At 44.4% G+C, this 22703-nt stretch overlaps 1 protein-coding gene across 2 annotated transcripts in view; it reads right to left on the reverse strand.

Annotated features, from left to right (window-relative positions):
* LOC110500839 (neuroplastin) overlaps positions 1-22703 on the reverse strand; it is a 30347-nt gene that overhangs the window by 1779 nt on the left and 5865 nt on the right. Inside the window, exons 2-7 of one of the 2 annotated variants that reach the window (XM_036960450.1) lie at positions 19642-19816; positions 15335-15429; positions 12374-12507; positions 11144-11417; positions 3817-3826; positions 2718-2786 (exon numbers count right to left, since the gene is read on the reverse strand). In XM_036960450.1, the coding sequence (XP_036816345.1) occupies positions 2726-2786; positions 3817-3826; positions 11144-11417; positions 12374-12507; positions 15335-15429; positions 19642-19816 (749 nt within the window). In that variant the 3' untranslated portion in view covers positions 2718-2725. Of the gene's footprint in view, positions 1-2717; positions 2787-3816; positions 3839-11143; positions 11418-12373; positions 12508-15334; positions 15430-19641; positions 19817-22703 lie in introns of both variants that reach the window. The other variant, XM_036960449.1, reaches the window with a different exon arrangement.

The raw sequence follows: 22703 nt of genomic DNA on the forward strand, positions 1-22703 counted from the left end.
GGCATGGACTCGACAAAGCGTTCCACACAGGGATGCTGGCCCGTGTTGACCAATACTTCCCACAGTTGTGTCAAATTGCCTGAATGTCCTTTGGGTGATGGACCATTCTTGATACACACGGGAAACTGTTGAGCGTGAAAAACCCAGCAGGCTTCCAGTTCTTGACTCACTCAAACCCGTTTAAAGGGTTTGAATCTTTTGTCTTGCCCATTCACCCTTTGAATGGAACACAGACACAATCCATGTCTCAGTTGTCTCAAGGCTCAACAATCCTTCTTTAACCCCGTCTCCTCTCCTTCATCTTCACTGATTTAAGGGGATTTAACAGGTGACATCAATAAGGGATTATAGCTTTCACCTAGATTCACCTGGTCAGTCTGTTGCGGAAAGAGAAGGCGTTCTTATTGTTTAGTCCACTCAGTGTACATCTGTCTGTCAGTGGTATTGACGAGATTACATCTATCTGTCAGTGGTATTGACGAGATTACATCTATCTGTCAGTGGTATTGACGAGAGTACATCTATCTGTCAGTGGTATTGACGAGATTACATCTATCTGTCAGTGGTATTGATGAGATTACATCTATCTGTCAGTGGTATTGACGAGATTACATCTATCTGTCAGTGGTATTGACAGGATTACATCTATCTGTCAGTGGTATTGACGAGATTACATCTATCTGTCAGTGGTATTGACGAGATTACATCTATCTGTCAGTGGTATTGACGAGATTACATCTATCTGTCAGTGGTATTGACGAGATTATATCTATCTGTCAGTGGTATTGACGAGATTACATCTATCTGTCAGTGGTATTGACGAGATTACATCTATCTGTCAGTGGTATTGATGAGATTACATCTATCTGTCAGTGGTATTGACAGGATTACATCTATCTGTCAGTGGTATTGACAGGATTACATCTATCTGTCAGTGGTATTGACAGGATTACATCTATCTGTCAGTGGTATTGATGAGATTACATCTATCTGTCAGTGGTATTGACGAGATTACATCTATCTGTCAGTGGTATTGATGAGATTACATCTATCTGTCAGTGGTATTGATGAGATTACATCTATCTGTCAGTGGTATTGATGAGATTACATCTATCTGTCAGTGGTATTGACGAGATTACATCTATCTGTCAGTGGTATTGATGAGATTACATCTATCTGTCAGTGGTATTGACGAGATTACATCTATCTGTCAGTGGTATTGACGAGATTACATCTATCTGTCAGTGGTATTGATGAGATTACATCTATCTGTCAGTGGTATTGACGAGATTACATCTATCTGTCAGTGGTATTGATGAGATTACATCTATCTGTCAGTGGTATTGACGAGATTACATCTATCTGTCAGTGGTATTGATGAGATTACATCTATCTGTCAGTGGTATTGACGAGATTACATCTATCTGTCAGTGGTATTGACAGGATTACATCTGTCTGTCAGTGGTATTGACAGGATTACATCTATCTGTCAGTGGTATTGACGAGATTACATCTATCTGTCAGTGGTATTGATGAGATTACATCTATCTGTCAGTGGTATTGACAGGATTACATCTATCTGTCAGTGGTATTGATGAGATTACATCTATCTGTCAGTGGTATTGATGAGATTACATCTGTCTGTCAGTGGTATTGACGAGAGTACACCTATCTGTCAGTGGTATTGACAGGATTACATCTATCTGTCAGTGGTATTGACGAGAGTACATCTATCTGTCAGTGGTATTGACGAGATTACATCTATCTGTCAGTGGTATTGACGAGAGTACACCTATCTGTCAGTGGTATTGACGAGAGTACACCTATCTGTCAGTGGTATTGATGAGATTACATCTATCTGTCAGTGGTATTGACGAGAGTACACCTATCTGTCAGTGGTATTGACGAGAGTACACCTATCTGTCAGTGGTATTGATGAGATTACATCTATCTGTCAGTGGTATTGACGAGATTACATCTATCTGTCAGTGGTATTGACAGGATTACATCTATCTGTCAGTGGTATTGACAAGATTACATCTATCTGTCAGTGGTATTGACGAGATTACATCTATCTGTCAGTGGTATTGATGAGATTACATCTATCTGTCAGTGGTATTGACGAGATTACATCTATCTGTCAGTGGTATTGATGAGATTACATCTATCTGTCAGTGGTATTGATGAGATTACATCTATCTGTCAGTGGTATTGACGAGATTACATCTATCTGTCAGTGGTATTGACGAGATTACATCTATCTGTCAGTGGTATTGACAGGATTACATCTGTCTGTCAGTGGTATTGACGAGATTACATCTATCTGTCAGTGGTATTGACGAGATTACATCTATCTGTCAGTGGTATTGATGAGATACAGTGTGGTCACAGTTTATTGATAAAGTAGACTAGCTTTGTTTTTCAATATTGATCCCCTGTACAACATGTGGCTATCTGTGGTGATTAACAGGTTATTCATAACATACTGTAGCTACATGATGCAGTAAACAACAACAACATACAACTGGATAAACAGATCATATGTATCAAGCTTCTCAGATTAGGAGTGATGAATTAGGATCAGCCCCCACCCCCCCTCCCCCCCCATGTCTGTGATCCTATTAATTGTGTTCTGTAAGCAAAAACGATCCTGAATCAGATGCTTGATGCTTTAGTTTCTTATCTTGGCATTACCAATTAAAAAAAGTCTAACTTACCAGTGTGCTCAGTTTGTGTTCCTCTGACGAAGGTTCTTGTCTTTGTGATTGTTGGTGGAATTAGTTTTCCTTCAATAGGATACACACACGTTAGACTGGGATACCATCAAAATAATTCTACTGTAATGCACCTTATTGCTGATCACAAATATTACATCTACTGATCATTCAAAGGGGTTAGAACCCTACAACTACTGATCATTCAAAAGGGTTAGAACCCTACAACTACTGATCATTCAAAGGGGTTAGAACCCTACAACTACTGATCATTCAAAGGGGTTAGAACCCTACAACTACTGATCATTCAAAGGGGTTAGAACCCTACAACTACTGATCATTCAAAAGGGTTAGAACCCTACATCTACTGATTATTCAAAAGGGTTAGAACATTACATCTACTGATCATTAAAAAGGGTTAGAACCCTACATCTACTGATCATTCAAAAGGGTTAGAACCCTACATCTACTGATCAGTCAAAATAGTTAGAACATTACATCTACTGATCATTCAAAATGGTTAGAACCCTACATCTACTGATCATTCAAAATGGTTAGAACCCTACATCTACTGATCATTCAAAATGGTTAGAACCCTACATCTACTGAACATTCTAAAGGGTTGGAACATTACATCTACTGATCCTTCAAAAGGGTTAGAACCCTACATCCTTGACCATTCAAAAGGGTTAGAACCCTACATCTACTGATCATTACAAAGGGTTAGAACCCTACATCTACTGATCATTACAAAGGGTTAGAACCCTACATCCTTGACCATTCAAAAGGGTTAGAACCCTACATCCTTGACCATTCAAAAGGGTTAGAACCCTACATCTACTGATCATTACAAAGGGTTAGAACCCTACATCTACTGATCATTCAAAAGTAGTTTTTTTCAAGCATGCCGTATGGATGACTCATTGTTGCTGTCAATTAGGAACATTGGAATTTGAAGATCAATTTCAGTTTACTTTCTGAATTCAAATAGAACCCTGATTTACAGTAGTTTACAGAAACAGGTACAGCACGGAAATACTAGAGTAAAACACCACACATAGACTTCTAACTAAATAAATGATTGTAACATAGATGTACTTACATTGGTCCAGCTGGTTCGTCATCTGATGCACAAAGGGAAAACATAGAGAAATGAAGACAAATGAACAAAATGGTGCACGCTGATGGTGAAATGGCAATTTGTTATGGTAGAAAGTACGTCTAAAAATAAGCAATGTGTTACGGTGGTAATGCGACTGTAACATCTTGCCTGGTTGGAGGCTCGGTCGAACGATGTTCAAAGACAGTTCTGCGTGTTCCAATAGTTCCATCATTTTGGAATTGAACTTAGTTCCATAAGTGGAATTAAAAGGGCAATTTCACATATTCATAATCTCCCGCATCACTCCAACATTAACATGCAGTGTGTGAAAATGGAGCGTCTTTATGTTTTGTAGTAGTAAAAAAATAAAGAAAGGAAGATTAGTTGTTTCCAATGACATCAGTGTACATATTTTGATTTTAAACAATTATGAATATGCATCGATTACTAATTAAAAAATACTCATTGTCTACTAATTGTCCACTAAATGTCTACATATTGGTTAATGATGTCATTCAAAACACTTATCTTGATTATGGCAGCCCCCGGGCCCCCCCAACCTCACCTCTCTGACTCAGAGGGGTTGGGTTAAATGTGGTAGACACATTTCAGTTGAAGGCCTTCAGTTGTACAACTGACTAGGTATCCCCCTCTCCCTTTCCCTCTCTCTTTTTAACTACAAAAACATAGAAACACGCCATTTTCACATATGTTGATGTTGGGGTGGTGCTGGAGATGATGAATATGAAGTTGAAACATTTTCTATATGTCCCTTTAAATTCCATAAGTGGAATTCAGTTAAATTCCATGTGTGGAATTCAGTTAAATTCCATAAGTGGAATTCAGTTAAATTCCATAAGTGGAATTCAGTTAAATTCCATGTGTGGAATTCAGTTAAATTCCATATGTGGAATTCAGTTAAATTCCATGTGTGGAATTCAGTTAAATTCCATAAGTGGAATTCAGTTAAATTCCATAAGTGGAATTCAGTTAAATTCCATGTGTGGAATTCAGTTAAATTCCATGTGTGGAATTCAGTTAAATTCCATGTGTGGAATTCAGTTAAATTCCATATGTGGAATTCAGTTAAATTCCATGTGTGGAATTCAGTTAAATTCCATGTGTGGAATTCAGTTAAATTCCATATGTGGAATTCAGTTAAATTCCATATGTGGAATTCAGTTAAATTCCATAAGTGGAATTCAGTTAAATTCCATATGTGGAATTCAGTTAAATTCCATATGTGGAATTCAGTTAAATTCCATGTGTGGAATTCAGTAAAATTCCATATGTGGAATTCAGTTAAATTCCATGAGTGGAATTCAGTTAAATTCCATGTGTGGAATTCAGTTAAATTCCATGTGTGGAATTCAGTTAAATTCCATAAGTGGAATTCAGTTAAATTCCATAAGTGGAATTCAGTTAAATTCCATAAGTGGAATTCAGTTAAATTCCATAAGTGGAATTCAGTTAAATTCCATAAGTGGAATTCAGTTAAATTCCATGTGTGGAATTCAGTTAAATTCCATAAGTGGAATTCAGTTAAATTCCATGTGTGGAATTCAGTTAAATTCCATGTGTGGAATTCAGTTAAATTCCATGTGTGGAATTCAGTTAAATTCCATGTGTGGAATTCAGTTAAATTCCATGTGTGGAATTCAGTTAAATTCCATAAGTGGAATTCAGTTAAATTCCATAAGTGGAATTCAGTTAAATTCCATAAGTGGAATTCAGTTAAATTCCATAAGTGGAATTCAGTTAAATTCCATATGTGGAATTCAGTTAAATTCCATGTGTGGAATTCAGTTAAATTCCATAAGTGGAATTCAGTTAAATTCCATAAGTGTAATTCAGTTAAATTCCATAAGTGGAATTCAGTTAAATTCCATAAGTGGAATTCAGTTAAATTCCATAAGTGGAATTCAGTTAAATTCCATGTGTGGAATTCAGTTAAATTCCATAAGTGGAATTCAGTTAAATTCCATGTGTGGAATTCAGTTAAATTCCATGTGTGGAATTCAGTTAAATTCCATAAGTGGAATTCAGTTAAATCCATAAGTGGAATTCAGTTAAATTCCATAAGTGGAATTCAGTTAAATCCATAAGTGAATGAACTAAACTTAACCTCATAACCATGCTGATGGAATGGAAGCTCAGATAAAGAGGTTAAATAGAGAATAGAACCTATGCTGAATGGAAGCCATTTTAAAACTTAGCGTGAGACGTACAAATCACAGTAACAATTAACACCAAATGCAGTCAAAAAGAGCAATTAAAACCAACAAGAACCATGGGATGACAAAGTGATTATGAAATTCAAGCAGAGCAGATGCAAGTTTAAAATTCACTTTTGTTACACACATACCGTATCATGCATAGGCAGACAGACTGCGCACAAAAGTCTATTCACGAACTGCCATTGAAATTGACCAGCACAGAGAAAACAATTGTTGTCCTGTGAGGCTAAATCGGTAGTGCATGGTGCTTGCAAAGCCAAGGAGTGTGGGTTCGATTCCTACTGTAAGTCACTTTTTATTAAACCGTCTGCTACATGGCATGTATTATATTATATTCATTGACTCTTTACAAAAGGTATATATGCTCCTAGCATAAACTAGAGAATACAAAACATTCAAAACTGAAGATACCCTTGAAGGTGACCTTGAAGGTGACCTTGGCACAATATACCATTTGCTTTGTTTATGTAAGCTCAGAGTCTTTGACTGAGAAACGCCATAGAGAAGTTAAGATGCATTACACTTTTAAGGTTCTAAAGAAAACCCAGTGAGCAAAACGAGCGATATGTCCAGATGACAACCAAAATATGACGTCTTGATGAAATCTTGATGCCGTCAGTAAAATAAACATCTTTACAGAGACCATTTAGTTGTAAACTGGTAATATGACCAGATGACAACCAAAATATGACGTCTTGATGACATCTTGATGCCGTCAGTAAAAAAAGAACATCTTTACAGAGACCGTTTAGTTGTTTAGTTGTAAACCAGTAATATAAATCTTTCCAATATCTTTCCAACAACAAAATCAGTTTAAAACCAGAGAATTACGTCTGTTTGACGTCTTGTGCCAAATTTTGCCCACTGTGGACAGATGCATGTAGATAATGTTGTGTGAATATGTCCTGGGGTCAGATTTGCTGTCTTGGCCAATATCCTATGGTACAACAACCATAGGAGTTAGCTGAACAACACAAACAGCTCTTGGGCCAGGCATAGTATGTTATAGATGCTGATTGAAACTCAAGAGGCATGCAGGAGTCTCTCACTTACCAAACATTGGTTGGGTTATGCAATTTGGGAAAGAGGCGGGGAAAATATTACACAGTAATACCCTACTTGTATACTCTAAACTTGTCTTAGCACTGCTAATGTATATTAACTAAGGGTGTGTGTGTGTGTGTGTGTGTGTGTGTGTGTGCGCGCGTGTCACACCTTCGCAGTAGACATCTGCTCTGTCGTTACCTGACACTATGCTGGCTGCGCCTGCACTCAATAATTCAGTCTGAGTAGCTTCACCCAACAGGCGGACACACACACACACACACACGACACACAACTCAGTTGTTGTAGAACACACCTTGTCAGGACAATCTCAGGGATAAAATATTATTGGGTAGTATGACACTGTAGCCAACAGGGAAGTGTCTATTATTAACGACTGTCGAAGTGCCTTGGCTTGCTCCCCAAATGGCACCCTGTTCTCTATACAGAGCCCTATATGCCCACTGTCCAAAGAAGTGCACTATAAAGGCAATAAGGCACCATTTGAAACGCATGTCATTCTCTTGTTTTCAGTTAGGCCAGCTGGGACGATGGTAGACTAGCTGGGACGATGTAAAACCAGCTGGGACGATGTTAGGCCAGCTAGGACGATGTTAGGCCAGCTGGGACGATGTTAGGCCAGCAGGGACGATGGTAGGCCAGCTGGGACGATGTTATGCCAACTGGGACGATGTTATGCCAGCTGGGACGATGTTATGCCAGCTGAGACGATGTTATGCCAGCTGGGACGATGTTATGCCAGCTGGGACGATGTAAAACAAGCTGGGACGATGTTAGGCCAACTGGGACGATGTAAAACAAGCTGGGACGATGGTAGGCCAGCTGGGATGATGGTAGGCCAGCTGGGACGATGGTAGGCCAGCTGGAACGATGGTAGGCCAACTGGGACGATGGTAGGCCAGCTGGGACGATGTTAGGCCAACTGGGACGATGTTAGGCCAGCAGGGACGATGTTAGGCCAGCTAGGACGATGTTAGGCCAGCTGGGACGATGTTAGGCCAGCAGGGACGATGGTAGGCCAGCTGGGACGATGTTATGCCAACTGGGATGATGTTATGCCAGCTGGGACGATGTTATGCCAGCTGGGACGATGTTATGCCAGCTGAGACGATGTTATGCCAGCTGGGACGATGTTATGCCAGCTGGGACGATGTAAAACAAGCTGGGACGATGGTAGACTAGCTGGGACGTTGTTAGACTAGCTTGGACGATGTTAGGCCAACTGGGACGATGTAAAACAAGCTGGGACGATGGTAGGCCAGCTGGGATGATGGTAGGCCAGCTGGGACGATGTTATGCCAACTGGGACGATGTTAAGCCAACTGGGACGATGTTAAGCCAACTGGGACGATATTAGGCCAGCTGGGACGATGTTAGGCCAGCTGGGACAATGTTAGGCCAGCTGGGACGATGGTATGCCAGCTGGGACGATGTTATGCCAGCTGGGACGATGTTAGGCCAGCTGTGACGATGTTAGGCCAGCTGGGACGATGTTAGGCCAGCTGGGACGATGTTAGGCCAGTTGGGACGATGTTAGGCCAGCTGGGACGATGTTAGACCAGCTGGGACGATGTAAGACCAGCTGGGACGATGTTAGGCCAGCTGGGACGATGTTAGACCAGCTGGGACGATGTTAGGCCAGCTGGGACGATGTTATACCACCTGGGACGATGTTAGGCCAGCTGGGACGATGTTATACCACCTGGGACGATGGTAGGCAGCTGGGATGATGGTAGGCCAGCTGGGACGATGTTAGGCCAACTGGGACGATGTTATGCCAGCTGGGACGATGTTATGCCAGCTGGGACGATGTTATGCCAGCTGGGACGATGTTATGCCAGCTGGGACGATGTAAAGCCAGCTGGGACGATGTTATGCCAGCTGGGACGATGTTAGGCCAGCTGGGACGATGTTAGGCCAGCTGGAACGATGTTAGACCAACTGGGACGATGTTAGGCCAACTGGGACGATGTTAGGCCAACTGGGACGATGTTAGGCCAACTGGGATGATGTTATGCCAGCTGGGACGATGTTAGGCCAGCTGGGACGACGTTAGGCCAGCTGGGACGATGTAAAACAAGCTGGGACTATGTTAGGCCAACTGGGACGATGGTAGGCCAACTGGGATGATGGTAGGCCAGCTGGGACGATGTTAGGCCAGCTGGGACGATGTTAGGCCAGCTGGGACGATGTTAAGCCAGCTGGGACGATGTTAGGCCAGCTGGGACGATGTTAGGCCAGCTGGGACGATGTTAGGCCAGCTGGGACGATGTTAGGCCAGCTGGGACGATGTTAGGCCAGCTGGGACGATGTTAGGCCAGCTGGGACGACGTTAGGCCAGCTGGGACGATGTAAAACAAGCTGGGACTATGTTAGGCCAGCTGGGACGATGGTAGGCCAGCTGGGACGATGGTAGGCCAGCTGGGACGATGTTAGACCAGCTGGGACGATGTTAGGCCAGCTGGGACGATGGTAGGCCAGCTGGGACGATGGTAGGCCAGCTGGGACGATGTTAGACCAGCTGGGACGATGTTAGGCCCTAAACCCTGAACACCATAGGAGGGTAAACCCTGAACACCATAGGAGGGTAAACCCTGAACACCATAGGAGGGTAAACCCTGAACACCGTGGGTTAATAGTAGGGTAAACCCTGAACACCGTGGGTTAATAGGAGGGTAAAGCCTGAACACCGTGGGTTAATAGGAGGGTAAACCCTGAACACCGTGGGTTAATAGGAGAGTAAACCCTGATCACTGTGGGTTAATAGGAGGGTAAACCCTGAACACCGTGGGTTAATAGGAGGGTAAACCCTGAACACTGTGGGTTAATAGGAGGGTAAATCCTGAACACCGTGGGTTAATAGGAGGGTAAACCCTGGACACTGTGGGTTAATAGGAGGGTAAACCCTGGACACTGTGGGTTAATAGTAGGGTAAAGCCTGAACACCGTGGGTTAATAGGAGAGTAAACCCTGAACACCGTGGGTTAATAGGAGAGTAAACCCTGAACACCGTGGGTTAATAGGAGAGTAAACCCTGAACACTGTGGGTTAATAGGAGAGTAAACCCTGAACACCGTGGGTTAATAGGAGGGTAAACCCTGAACGCTGTGGGTAAACTAAAATGTTAGGCCAACTGGGACGATGGTAGGCCAACTGGGACGATGGTAGGCCAGCTGGGACGATGGCAGGCCAGCTGGGACGATGTTAGGCCAGCTGGGACGATGGTAGGCCAGCTGGGACGATGGTAGGCCAGCTGGGACGATGTTAAACCAGCTGGGACGATGTTAGACCAGCTGGGATGATGTTAGGCCAGCTGGGACAATGTTAGGCCAGCTGGGACGATGTTAGGCCCTAAACCCTGAACACCATAGGAGGGTAAACCCTGAACACCATAGGAGGGTAAACCCTGAACACCGTGGGTTAATAGTAGGGTAAACCCTGAACACCGTGGGTTAATAGGAGGGTAAACCCTGGACACCGTGGGTTAATAGGAGGGTAAAGCCTGAACACCGTGGGTTAATAGGAGGGTAAACCCTGAACACCGTGGGTTAATAGGAGAGTAAACCCTGATCACTGTGGGTTAATAGGAGGGTAAACCCTGAACACTGTGGGTTAATAGGAGGGTAAACCCTGAACACTGTGGGTTAATAGGAGGGTAAACCCTGGACACTGTGGGTTAATAGTAGGGTAAAGCCTGAACACCGTGGGTTAATAGGAGGGTAAACCCTGAACGCTGTGGGTAAACTAAAATTACTTGGGTTAGCCCTCCACTACATCACTGGTTGTTAGGTCAACAGCTGGTTGGCAAGGATTCACATATACAGAGAGAACTTCAGTATGTTTTAAAAATGTAGCATTGAAGAACGTGGACTATTGTCTTTCTCCACTTTGAAAACAATGAACTACTTGAAATGGCTATCTGCAAACTATACTTGACCACAAAAACAATAAAAACATCAAAATGAGAACAAACCACAAATCAAAATGGCCGCCATGACTGATACGGTCTCAGACTCCTCACTCACCGTCTTGTATGTCGTCTGGCTTCTTGCGTTTTTCATAGACCACGATGATGATGACCAGGATAATGACCTCGGCCAGGACGCCCAGCAGAGGCCAAAGCCAGGCCAGGTAGCTCCGGACCCGCAGCACAGACACCACGGACGAGGTGCCGATCATGTTGGTGGCGTTACACTGGTACTCCCCCGGGTCGGAGCCGATGTCCAGGTTGATGATGCTCAGCTCAGTGTAGTTGTCTTTGTTGTTAATGAAGAAACGGCCAGAGGAGTTTTCAATGTCCTGGGGGGAGGGGGAGAAGAGAAAGACAAGGGTGGGAGAGCAGAGAGAAAAAGAGAGAAGTGATTATGGTGTGTGTGTGTGTGTGCACAAGTGTGCCAATGTCCTGGGGAAAGAAAAACCACAATAACAACCACCACAACCACCACCACCACCACAACCACAACCACCACCACAACAACCACCACCACAACAACCACAACAACCACCACCACCACAACAACCACCACCACAACAACCACAACAACCACCACAACAACCACCACCACCACCACCACAACAACCACCACCACAGCAACCACCACAACAACCACCACAACAACCACCACCACAACAACCACAACAACCACCACCACCACAACAACCACCACCACAACAACCACCACCACAGCAACCACAACCACCACCACAACAACCACCACCACAACAACCACAACAACCACCACAACAACCACCACCACAGCAACCACAACCACCACCACAACAACCACCACCACAACAACCACCACCACAACCACCACCACCACCACCACCACCACCACAACAACCACCACCACAACAACCACCACCACAACCACCACCACAACAACCACCACCACAACAACCACCACCACAACAACCACCACCACAACAACCACAACCACCACCACAACAACCACAACAACCACAACAATCACCACAACAACAACCACCACAACAAAAACTACAACAAACATCACCAGAACATCAGACTCAAAAACCACCAGAACAAAAACCACATCAACAACAACAACAACAACAACAACAACAACCACCACAACAAAAACCACATCAACAACAACAACAACAACAACAACAACCACCACAACAAAAACCACATCAACAACAACAACAACAACAACAACAACCACCACAACAAAAACCACATCAACAACAACCACCACAACAACAACAACCACCACAACAACAACAAGACGTACCGCGTAGAACCCATTGTCCAGTTTGTGCCAGGTCCAGATAGGGTAGGGGTAGCCAGTGGCCTTACAGTAGAGCAGGGCCTTCTGGCCCTCGTTCTTATTGTCACTACGCTTGTGGCCTGTGATGTCAGGACCAGCTGGAATGAGGGCACAACCAAATCAGAACAAAGTAAATCAAAAACAAGGAATTCAATGATAACTTTTACTAATAATACAATGTTATCACATAAAAAGGTCTCAGGGCTAGTGTTCCAAATGGTGTATTTATTTTGAAAAGGGCCCACATGGCTCTCTGGTCAAAAGTAGTGCAATATGTAGGGAATCGGGTACCATTTGGAATGCACAGAATGAAGGCAATGCCAGTTTCACTATTAATACAATGTTATCACATAACTAAGCAATAAGCCCGAGGGAGTGTGGTATATTGGTCATATATCACAAACCCCTGAGGTGCCTTATTGCTTTTATAAACTGGTTACCAATGTAATTAGAGCCGCAAAAATACATGTTTTGTCATACCCGTGGAATACAGTCTGATATACCACGGCTGTCAGCCAATCAGCATTCAGGGCTCAAATCACCCAGTTTATAATAATGCTTTAGTGCTTGTATTCCAAATAGTACCCCATTCCTTATACAGTGCACTACTTTATGGGCCATGGTTAAAAGTAGTGCTAAATATAGGGAATAGGGTGCCACTGGGGAGGCATAGTGCACTATATAGGGAATAGGGTGCTACTGGGGAGGCATAGTGCACTATATAGGGAATAGGGTGCTACTGGGGAGGCATAGTGCACTATATATAGGGAATAGGGTGCTACTGGAGAGGCATAGTGCACTATATAGGGAATAGGGTGCCACTGGAGAGGCATAGTGCACTATATATAGGGAATAGGGTGCCACTGGGGAGGCATAGTGCACTATATAGGGAATAGGGTGCTACTGGAGAGGCATAGTGCACTATATATAGGGAATAGGGTGCTACTGGGGAGGCATAGTGCACTATATATAGGGAATAGGGTGCCACTGGAGAGGCATAGTGCACTATATAGGGAATAGGGTGCCACTGGAGAGGCATAGTGCACTATATATAGGGAATAGGGTGCTACTGGGGAGGCATAGTGCACTATATATAGGGAATAGGGTGCCACTGGAGAGGCATAGTGCACTATATAGGGAATAGGGTGCCACTGGAGAGGCATAGTGCACTATATAGGGAATAGAGTGCCACTGGAGAGGCATAGTGCACTATATAGGGAATAGGGTGCCACTGGAGAGGCATAGTATATATATATATACAAATGTGATTTTCTGGATTTTTGTTTTAGATTCCGTCTCTCACAGTCGAAGTGTACCTATGATAAAAATTACAGACCTCTACATGCTTTGTAAGTAGGAAAACCTGCAAAATCGGCAGTGTATCAAATACTTGTTTTCCCCACTGTATTGTGGCATCCATTTACCAGTTACATTGTTTTACAGTTTTGTCATTTAGCAGACACTCTTATCCAAAGAGACTTACGGGAGCAATTATGGTTAAGTGGCTTGCTCAAGGGCACATCGGCAGATTTATCACATAGTTGGCTCGGGGATTCAAACCAATTAGCCTTTTGGTTACTGCCAGTGAAACAAGCTAGGGCTGATTCTCTGATCCCGATGCAGAGTGGATGGATAGAGCTTTACAGTAATCCTCCAATCAGACAGACCAGCCACCATCTGCTACCTCTGAGCTGTCCCTCTACTGGTTAGATAGAAACTGTAGCTAGGCTGCCATTTGGAACGCAGAGACAATTCAGATCACTACAAGACCTTCACAAGACAGACCAAAGAGGTCAAAGGCTTATTGTGGTAGATAGGTTAATGTGTCAACTCAAAACAACAAGTAGATATTCAACACTGGTTGGGAGAAGTAGCCTGCTGCCGTCTACCTTTAAACTTGATGGAGTCTTTGGCAGAAGGAGGTCATATCAAAAGGGCCTCTACTGTGTCGTATCGAAGGGCCTCTACTGTGTCGTATCGAAGGGCCTCTACTGTGTCATATCAAAAGGGCCTCTACTGTGTCATATCGAAGGGCCTCTACTGTGTCGCATCGAAGGGCCTCTACTGTGTCGTATCAAAAGGGCCTCTACTGTGTCGCATCGAAGGGCCTCTACTGTGTCGTATCGAAGGGCCTCTACTGTGTCGCATCGAAGGGCCTCTACTGTGTCGTATCAAAAGGGCCTCTACTGTGTCGCATCGAAGGGCCTCTACTGTGTCGCATCGAAGGGCCTCTACTGTGTCGCATCGAAGGGCCTCTACTGTGTCGCATCGAAGGGCCTCTACTGTGTCGCATCGAAGGGCCTCTACTGTGTCGCATCGAAGGGCCTCTACTGTGTCGCATCGAAGGGCCTCTACTGTGTCGCATCGAAGGGCCTCTACTGTGTCGCATCGAAGGGCCTCTACTGTGTCGCATCGAAGGGCCTCTACTGTGTCGCATCGAAGGGCCTCTACTGTGTCGCATCGAAGGGCCTCTACTGTGTCGCATCGAAGGGCCTCTACTGTGTCGCATCGAAGGTCCTCTACTGTGTCGCATCGAAGGGCCTCTACTGTGTCGCATCGAAGGGCCTCTACTGTGTCGCATCGAAGGGCCTCTACTGTGTCGCATCGAAGGGCCTCTACTGTAATGGAAGTCCGGATATGATACTGCTCTTTGATATGACTTTTCAAATAGTACCCCATTCCTTATACAGTGCACTACTTTATGGGCCATGGTTAGTCCGGGGGGGGGTCCTATCGAAGGTGTCATTTCTAGGATGATATGACAGTGCTGTTTAAAGATGACATAAATGTGGCCATGGGCAGTCTATTAGGTCATCATAGCATCCTTGAATGGTTCATGTGAATGATTCATGTGAATGATTCATCAGTCTAGGATCAATCCTAGTCATTACTATTCAACACTGGTGGGTGGGCGTCGTACTGTACCTTTAATCTCGATGGTGGCGTTAGCAGGCGGAGCCATGTTAAAGGTGTAGACACACATGTACTCCCCTGCATCCTCTCCTCTGGGCTTCTTCAGGCTGTATTTACACAAAACAAACACCACAAGACAATCAATCCTCTAGTTTAAACAGTGTTCTGTTCTGCTGTGTTCTGTTCTGCTGTGTTCTGTTCTGCTGTGTTCTGTTCTACAGTGTTCTGTTCTACGGTGTTCTGTTCTACGGTGTTCTGTTCTACGGTGTTCGGTTCTACGGTGTTCTGTTCAACATTATTTAGTTCTACTGTGTTCAGTTCTAGGGGGCAGATTGTATATTTGTAGGGGGCAGATTGAATATGTGTAGGGGGCAGATTGAATATGTGTAGGGGGCAGATTGTATATGTGTAGGGGACAGATTGTATATGTGTAGGGGGCAGATTGTATATGTGTAGGGGGCAGATTGTATATGTGTAGGGGGCAGATTGAATATGTGTAGGGGGCAGATTGAATATGTGTAGGGGGCAGATTGAATATCTGTAGGGCAGATTGAATATGTGTAGGGGGCAGATTGTATATGTGTAGGGGGCAGATTGAATATGTGTAGGGGACAGATTGAATATCTGTAGGGCAGATTGAATATGTGTAGGGGGCAGATTGAATATGTGTAGGGGGCAGATTGTATATGTGTAGGAGGCAGATTGAATATGTGTAGGAGGCAGATTGAATATGTGTAGGGGGCAGATTGAATATGTGTAGGGGGTAGATTGAATATGTGTAGGGGGCAGATTGAATATGTGTAGGGGGCAGATTGAATATGTGTAGGGGGCAGATTGTATATGTGTAGGGGGCAGATTGTATATGTGTAGGGGGCAGATTGAATATGTGTAGGGGGCAGATTGTATATGTGTAGGGGGCAGATTGAATATGTGTAGGGGGCAGATTGAATATGTGTAGGGGGCAGATTTAATATCTGTAGGGCAGATTGAATATGTGTAGGGGGCAGATTGAATATGTGTAGGAGGCAGATTGAATATGTGTAGGGGGCAGATTGAATATGTGTAGGGGGCAGATTGAATATGTGTAGGGGGCAGATTGAATATGTGTAGGACAGATTGAATATGTGTAGGGGGCAGATTGAATATGTGTAGGGGACAGATTGAATATGTGTAGGGGGCAGATTGAATATGTGTAGGGCAGATTGTATATGTGTAGGACAGATTGAATATGTGTAGGGGGCAGATTGAATATGTGTAGGGGGCAGATACAGATACAGCAGGTGTATCTCACTGGTCATCCCTAAAGCCAACACCTCATTTGGCAGCCTTTCGTTCCAGTTCTCTGCTGCCTGTGACTGGAACGAATTGCAAAAATCGCTGGAGTTGGAGACTTTTATCTCCCTCACCAACTTCAAACATCTGCTATCTGAGCAGCTAACCAATCGCTGCAGCTGTACATAGTCTATCGGTAAATAGCCCACCCAATTTTACCTACCTCATCCCCATACTGTTTATATGCATTTACTTTTCTGCTCTTTTGCACACCAGTATCTCTACCTGTACATGACCATCTGATCATTTATCACTCCAGTGTTAATCTGCAAAATTGTAATTATTCGCCTACCTCCTCATGCCTTTTGCACACAATGTATATAGACTCTCTTTTTTTTCTACTGTGTTATTGACTTGTTAATTGTTTACTCCATGTGTAACTCTGTGTTGTCTGCTCACACTGCTATGCTTTATCTTGGCCAGGTCACAGTTGTAAATGAGAACTTGTTCTCAACTAGCTTACCTGGTTAAATAAAGGTGTTCTCAACTAGCCTACCTGGTTAAATAAAGGTGTTCTCAACTAGCCTACCTGGTTAAATAAAGGTGTTCTCAACTAGCCTACCTGGTTAAATAAAGGTGTTCTCAACTAGCCTACCTGGTTAAATAAAGGTGTTCTCAACTGGCCTACCTGGTTAAATAAAGGTGTTCTCAACTAGCCTACCTGGTTAAATAAAGGTGTTCTCAACTAGCCTACCTGGTTAAATAAAGGTGTTCTCAACTAGCCTACCTGGTTAAATAAAGGTGTTCTCAACTAGCCTACCTGGTTAAATAAAGGTGTTCTCAACTAGCCTACCTGGTTAAATAAAGGTGTTCTCAACTAGCCTACCTGGTTAAATAAAGGTGTTCTCAACTGGCCTACCTGGTTAAATAAAGGTGTTCTCAACTAGCCTACCTGGTTAAATAAAGGTGTTCTCAACTAGCCTACCTGGTTAAATAAAGGTGTTCTCAACTAGCTTACCTGGTTAAATAAAGGTGTTCTCAACTAGCCTACCTGGTTAAATAAAGGTGTTCTCAACTAGCCTACCTGGTTAAATAAAGGTGTTCTCAACTAGCCTACCTGGTTAAATAAAGGTGTTCTCAACTGGTCTACCTGGTTAAATAAAGGTGTTCTCAACTAGCCTACCTGGTTAAATAAAGGTGTTCTCAACTAGCCTACCTGGTTAAATAAAGGTGTTCTCAACTAGCCTACCTGGTTAAATAAAGGTGTTCTCAACTGGCCTACCTGGTTAAATAAAGGTGTTCTCAACTGGTCTACCTGGTTAAATAAAGGTGTTCTCAACTAGCCTACCTGGTTAAATAAAGGTGTTCTCAACTAGCCTACCTGGTTAAATAAAGGTGTTCTCAACTAGCCTACCTGGTTAAATAAAGGTGAAATAAAATAAAATAAAAAATACTTCAGGAGAGTAGACGAGGTTCGGGTTGACGGGATTGGTTAAGGTTAGGGCCAGGGTTCTGGGTGTTAGATGGGGTTCGGGTTGACGGGATTGGTTAAGGTTAGGGCCAGGGTTCTGGGTGTTAGATGGGGTTCGGGTTGATGGGACTGGTTAAGGTTAGGGCCAGGGTTCTGGGTGTTAGATGGGGTTCGGGTTGACGGGATTGGTTAAGGTTAGGGCCAGGGTTCTGGGTGTTAGATGGGGTTCGGGTTGACGGGATTGGTTAAGGTTAGGGCCAGGGTTCTGGGTGTTAGATGGGGTTCGGGTTGACGGGACTGGTTAAGGTTAGGGCCAGGGTTCTGGGTGTTAGATGGGGTTCGGGTTGACGGGACTGGTTAAGGTTAGGGCCAGGGTTCTGGGTGTTAGATGGGATTCGGGTTGACGGGACTGGTTAAGGTTAGGGCCAGGGTTCTGGGTGTTAGACGAGGTTCGGGTTGATGGGACTGGTTAAGGTTAGGGCCAGGGTTCTGGGTGTTAGATGGGGTTCGGGTTGACGGGACTGGTTAAGGTTAGGGCCAGGGTTCTGGGTGTTAGATGGGGTTCGGGTTGACGGGACTGGTTAAGGTTAGGGCCAGGGTTCTGGGTGTTAGATGGGGTTCGGGTTGACGGGACTGGTTAAGGTTAGGGCCAGGGTTCTGGGTGTTAGACGAGGTTCGGGTTGACGGGATTGGTTAAGGTTAGGGCCAGGGTTCTGGGTGTTAGATGGGGTTCGGGTTGATGGGACTGGTTAAGGTTAGGGCCAGGGTTCTGGGTGTTAGATGGGGTTCGGGTTGATGGGACTGGTTAAGGTTAGGGCCAGGGTTCTGGGTGTTAGACGAGGTTCGGGTTGATGGGACTGGTTAAGGTTAGGGCCAGGGTTCTGGGTGTTAGATGGGGTTCGGGTTGACGGGACTGGTTAAGGTTAGGGCCAGGGTTCTGGGTGTTAGATGGGGTTCGGGTTGATGGGACTGGTTAAGGTTAGGGCCAGGGTTCTGGGTGTTAGATGGGGTTCGGGTTGACGGGACTGGTTAAGGTTAGGGCCAGGGTTCTGGGTGTTAGATGGGGTTCGGGTTGACGGGATTGGTTAAGGTTAGGGCCAGGGTTCTGGGTGTTAGATGGGGTTCGGGTTGATGGGACTGGTTAAGGTTAGGGCCAGGGTTCTGGGTGTTAGATGGGGTTCGGGTTGACGGGACTGGTTAAGGTTAGGGCCAGGGTTCTGGGTGTTAGATGGGGTTCGGGTTGACGGGATTGGTTAAGGTTAGGGCCAGGGTTCTGGGTGTTAGATGGGGTTCGGGTTGACGGGATTGGTTAAGGTTAGGGCCAGGGTTCTGGGTGTTAGATGGGGTTCGGGTTGACGGGATTGGTTAAGGTTAGGGCCAGGGTTCTGGGTGTTAGATGGGGTTCGGGTTGACGGGACTGGTTAAGGTTAGGGCCAGGGTTCTGGGTGTTAGATGGGGTTCGGGTTGATGGGATTGGTTAAGGTTAGGGCCAGGGTTCTGGGTGTTAGATGGGGTTTGGGTTGATGGGATTGGTTAAGGTTAGGGCTAGGGTTCTGGGTGTTAGATGGGGACATACTAGTACTCGGTGTTGGCCCTCTCTCCACGGGTCTCTTTGATCTCCTCCCCATTCTTCATCCAGAAACTCTCGCTGTGGGCGCTGTGGGCTGAAGTTAGGTTGCACTGCAGGGTGAGGGGCAGGCTGTAGTGATCAACTGGCAGCGTGATATGGTCCGACGAGTTGATTGACGGTTCTGAAACACCAACAAGACACTTCCAATAGTCAATTCCATTTCAATACAGTCAATTCCTTGAAAAATGAGGAGAATTTGAATTAGAATTTCAGTGGATGGAACGTTCTGAAAGACCAATAAGACACCAGGGTTAGGGTCAGTTCCATTTCAAATCAGTTGGGGTCAATTCCACTTCAAATTGTTTCCTCTTTGTTTTTTTCCTTTTTCTCCTTTTCAATGTAGTTAATTTAAAATGACTTGAAGAGCAATGAGGACAATTTAATTGTGATTTCAGTGTACTTCCTGAATTGACTGAATTGAATTGAAATGGAATTGACCCCAACCCTGATAGACATCACACAGGCTTGTGTTGTGACAGCTGGGTGGTGATCTCTCTTAGTATTCTAACCTGTGTTGTGACAGCTGGGTGGTGTTCTCTCTTAGTATTCTAACCTGTGTTGTGACAGCTGGGTGGTGCTCTCTCTTAGTATTCTAACCTGTGTTGTGACAGCTGGGTGGTGTTCTCTCTTAGTATTATAACCTGTATTGTGACAGCTGGGTGGTGTTCTCTCTTAGTATTCTAACCTGTGTTGTGACAGCTGGGTGGTGTTCTCTCTTAGTGTTCTAACCTGTATTGTGACAGCTGGGTGGTGTTCTCTCTTAGTATTCTAACCTGTATTGTGACAGCTGGGTGGTGTTCTCTCTTAGTATTCTAACCTGTATTGTGACAGCTGGGTGGTGTTCTCTCTTAGTATTCTAACCTGTATTGTGACAGCTGGGTGGTGTTCTCTCTTAGTATTCTAACCTGTATTGTGACAGCTGGGTGGTGATCTCTCTTAGTATTCTAACCTGTGTTGTGACAGCTGGATGGTGTTCTCTCTCAGTATTCTAACCTGTATTGTGACAGCTGGGTGGTGTTCTCTCTTAGTATTCTAACCTGTGTTGTGACAGCTGGGTGGTGTTCTCTCTTAGTATTCTAACCTGTGTTGTGACAGCTGGGTGGTGTTCTCTCTTAGTATTCTAACCTGTGTTGTGACAGCTGGGTGGTGTTCTCTCTTAGTATTCTAACCTGTATTGTGACAGCTGGGTGGTGATCTCTCTTAGTATTCTAACCTGTGTTGTGACAGCTGGGTGGTGTTCTCTCTCAGTATTCTAACCTGTGTTGTGACAGCTGGGTGGTGTTCTCTCTTAGTATTCTAACCTGTATTGTGACAGCTGGGTGGTGTTCTCTCTTAGTATTATAACCTGTATTGTGACAGCTGGGTGGTGTTCTCTCTTAGTATTCTAACCTGTATTGTGACAGCTGGGTGGTGTTCTCTCTTAGTATTCTAACCTGTATTGTGACAGCTGGGTGGTGTTCTCTCTTAGTATTCTAACCTGTATTGTGACAGCTGGGTGGTGCTCTCTCTTAGTATTCTAACCTGTATTGTGACAGCTGGGTGGTGATCTCTCTTAGTATTCTAACCTGTATTATGACAGCTGGGTGGTGTTCTCTCTTAGTATTCTAACCTGTATTGTGACAGCTGGGTGGTGTTCTCTCTTAGTATTCTAACCTGTATTGTGACAGCTGGGTGGTGTTCTCTCTTAGTATTCTAACCTGTATTGTGACAGCTGGGTGGTGCTCTCTCTTAGTATTCTAACCTGTATTGTGACAGCTGGGTGGTGATCTCTCTTAGTATTCTAACCTGTATTATGACAGCTGGGTGGTATTCTCTCTTAGTATTCTAACCTGTATTGTGACAGCTGGGTGGTGTTCTCTCTTAGTATTCTAACCTGTATTGTGACAGCTGGGTGGTGTTCTCTCTTAGTATTCTAACCTGTGTTGTGACAGCTGGGTGGTGTTCTCTCTTAGTATTCTAACCTGTATTGTGACAGCTGGGTGGTGATCTCTCTTAGTATTCTAACCTGTGTTGTGACAGCTGGGTGGTGTTCTCTCTCAGTATTCTAACCTGTATTGTGACAGCTGGGTGGTGTTCTCTCTTAGTATTCTAACCTGTGTTGTGACAGCTGGGTGGTGTTCTCTCTTAGTATTCTAACCTGTGTTGTGACAGCTGGGTGGTGTTCTCTCTTAGTATTCTAACCTGTGTTGTGACAGCTGGGTGGTGTTCTCTCTTAGTATTCTAACCTGTATTGTGACAGCTGGGTGGTGATCTCTCTTAGTATTCTAACCTGTGTTGTGACAGCTGGGTGGTGTTCTCTCTCAGTATTCTAACCTGTGTTGTGACAGCTGGGTGGTGTTCTCTCTTAGTATTCTAACCTGTATTGTGACAGCTGGGTGGTGTTCTCTCTTAGTATTCTAACCTGTGTTGTGACAGCTGGGTGGTGTTCTCTCTTAGTATTCTAACCTGTGTTGTGACAGCTGGGTGGTGTTCTCTCTTAGTATTCTAACCTGTGTTGTGACAGCTGGGTGGTGTTCTCTCTTAGTATTCTAACCTGTATTGTGACAGCTGGGTGGTGATCTCTCTTAGTATTCTAACCTGTGTTGTGACAGCTGGGTGGTGTTCTCTCTCAGTATTCTAACCTGTGTTGTGACAGCTGGGTGGTGTTCTCTCTTAGTATTCTAACCTGTATTGTGACAGCTGGGTGGTGTTCTCTCTTAGTATTATAACCTGTATTGTGACAGCTGGGTGGTGTTCTCTCTTAGTATTCTAACCTGTATTGTGACAGCTGGGTGGTGTTCTCTCTTAGTATTCTAACCTGTATTGTGACAGCTGGGTGGTGTTCTCTCTTAGTATTCTAACCTGTATTGTGACAGCTGGGTGGTGCTCTCTCTTAGTATTCTAACCTGTATTGTGACAGCTGGGTGGTGATCTCTCTTAGTATTCTAACCTGTATTATGACAGCTGGGTGGTGTTCTCTCTTAGTATTCTAACCTGTATTGTGACAGCTGGGTGGTGTTCTCTCTTAG

The sequence above is a fragment of the Oncorhynchus mykiss genome, chromosome 2 (genome assembly GCF_013265735.2).
Source record: "Oncorhynchus mykiss isolate Arlee chromosome 2, USDA_OmykA_1.1, whole genome shotgun sequence".
NCBI classification, from domain to species: domain Eukaryota; kingdom Metazoa; phylum Chordata; class Actinopteri; order Salmoniformes; family Salmonidae; genus Oncorhynchus; species Oncorhynchus mykiss.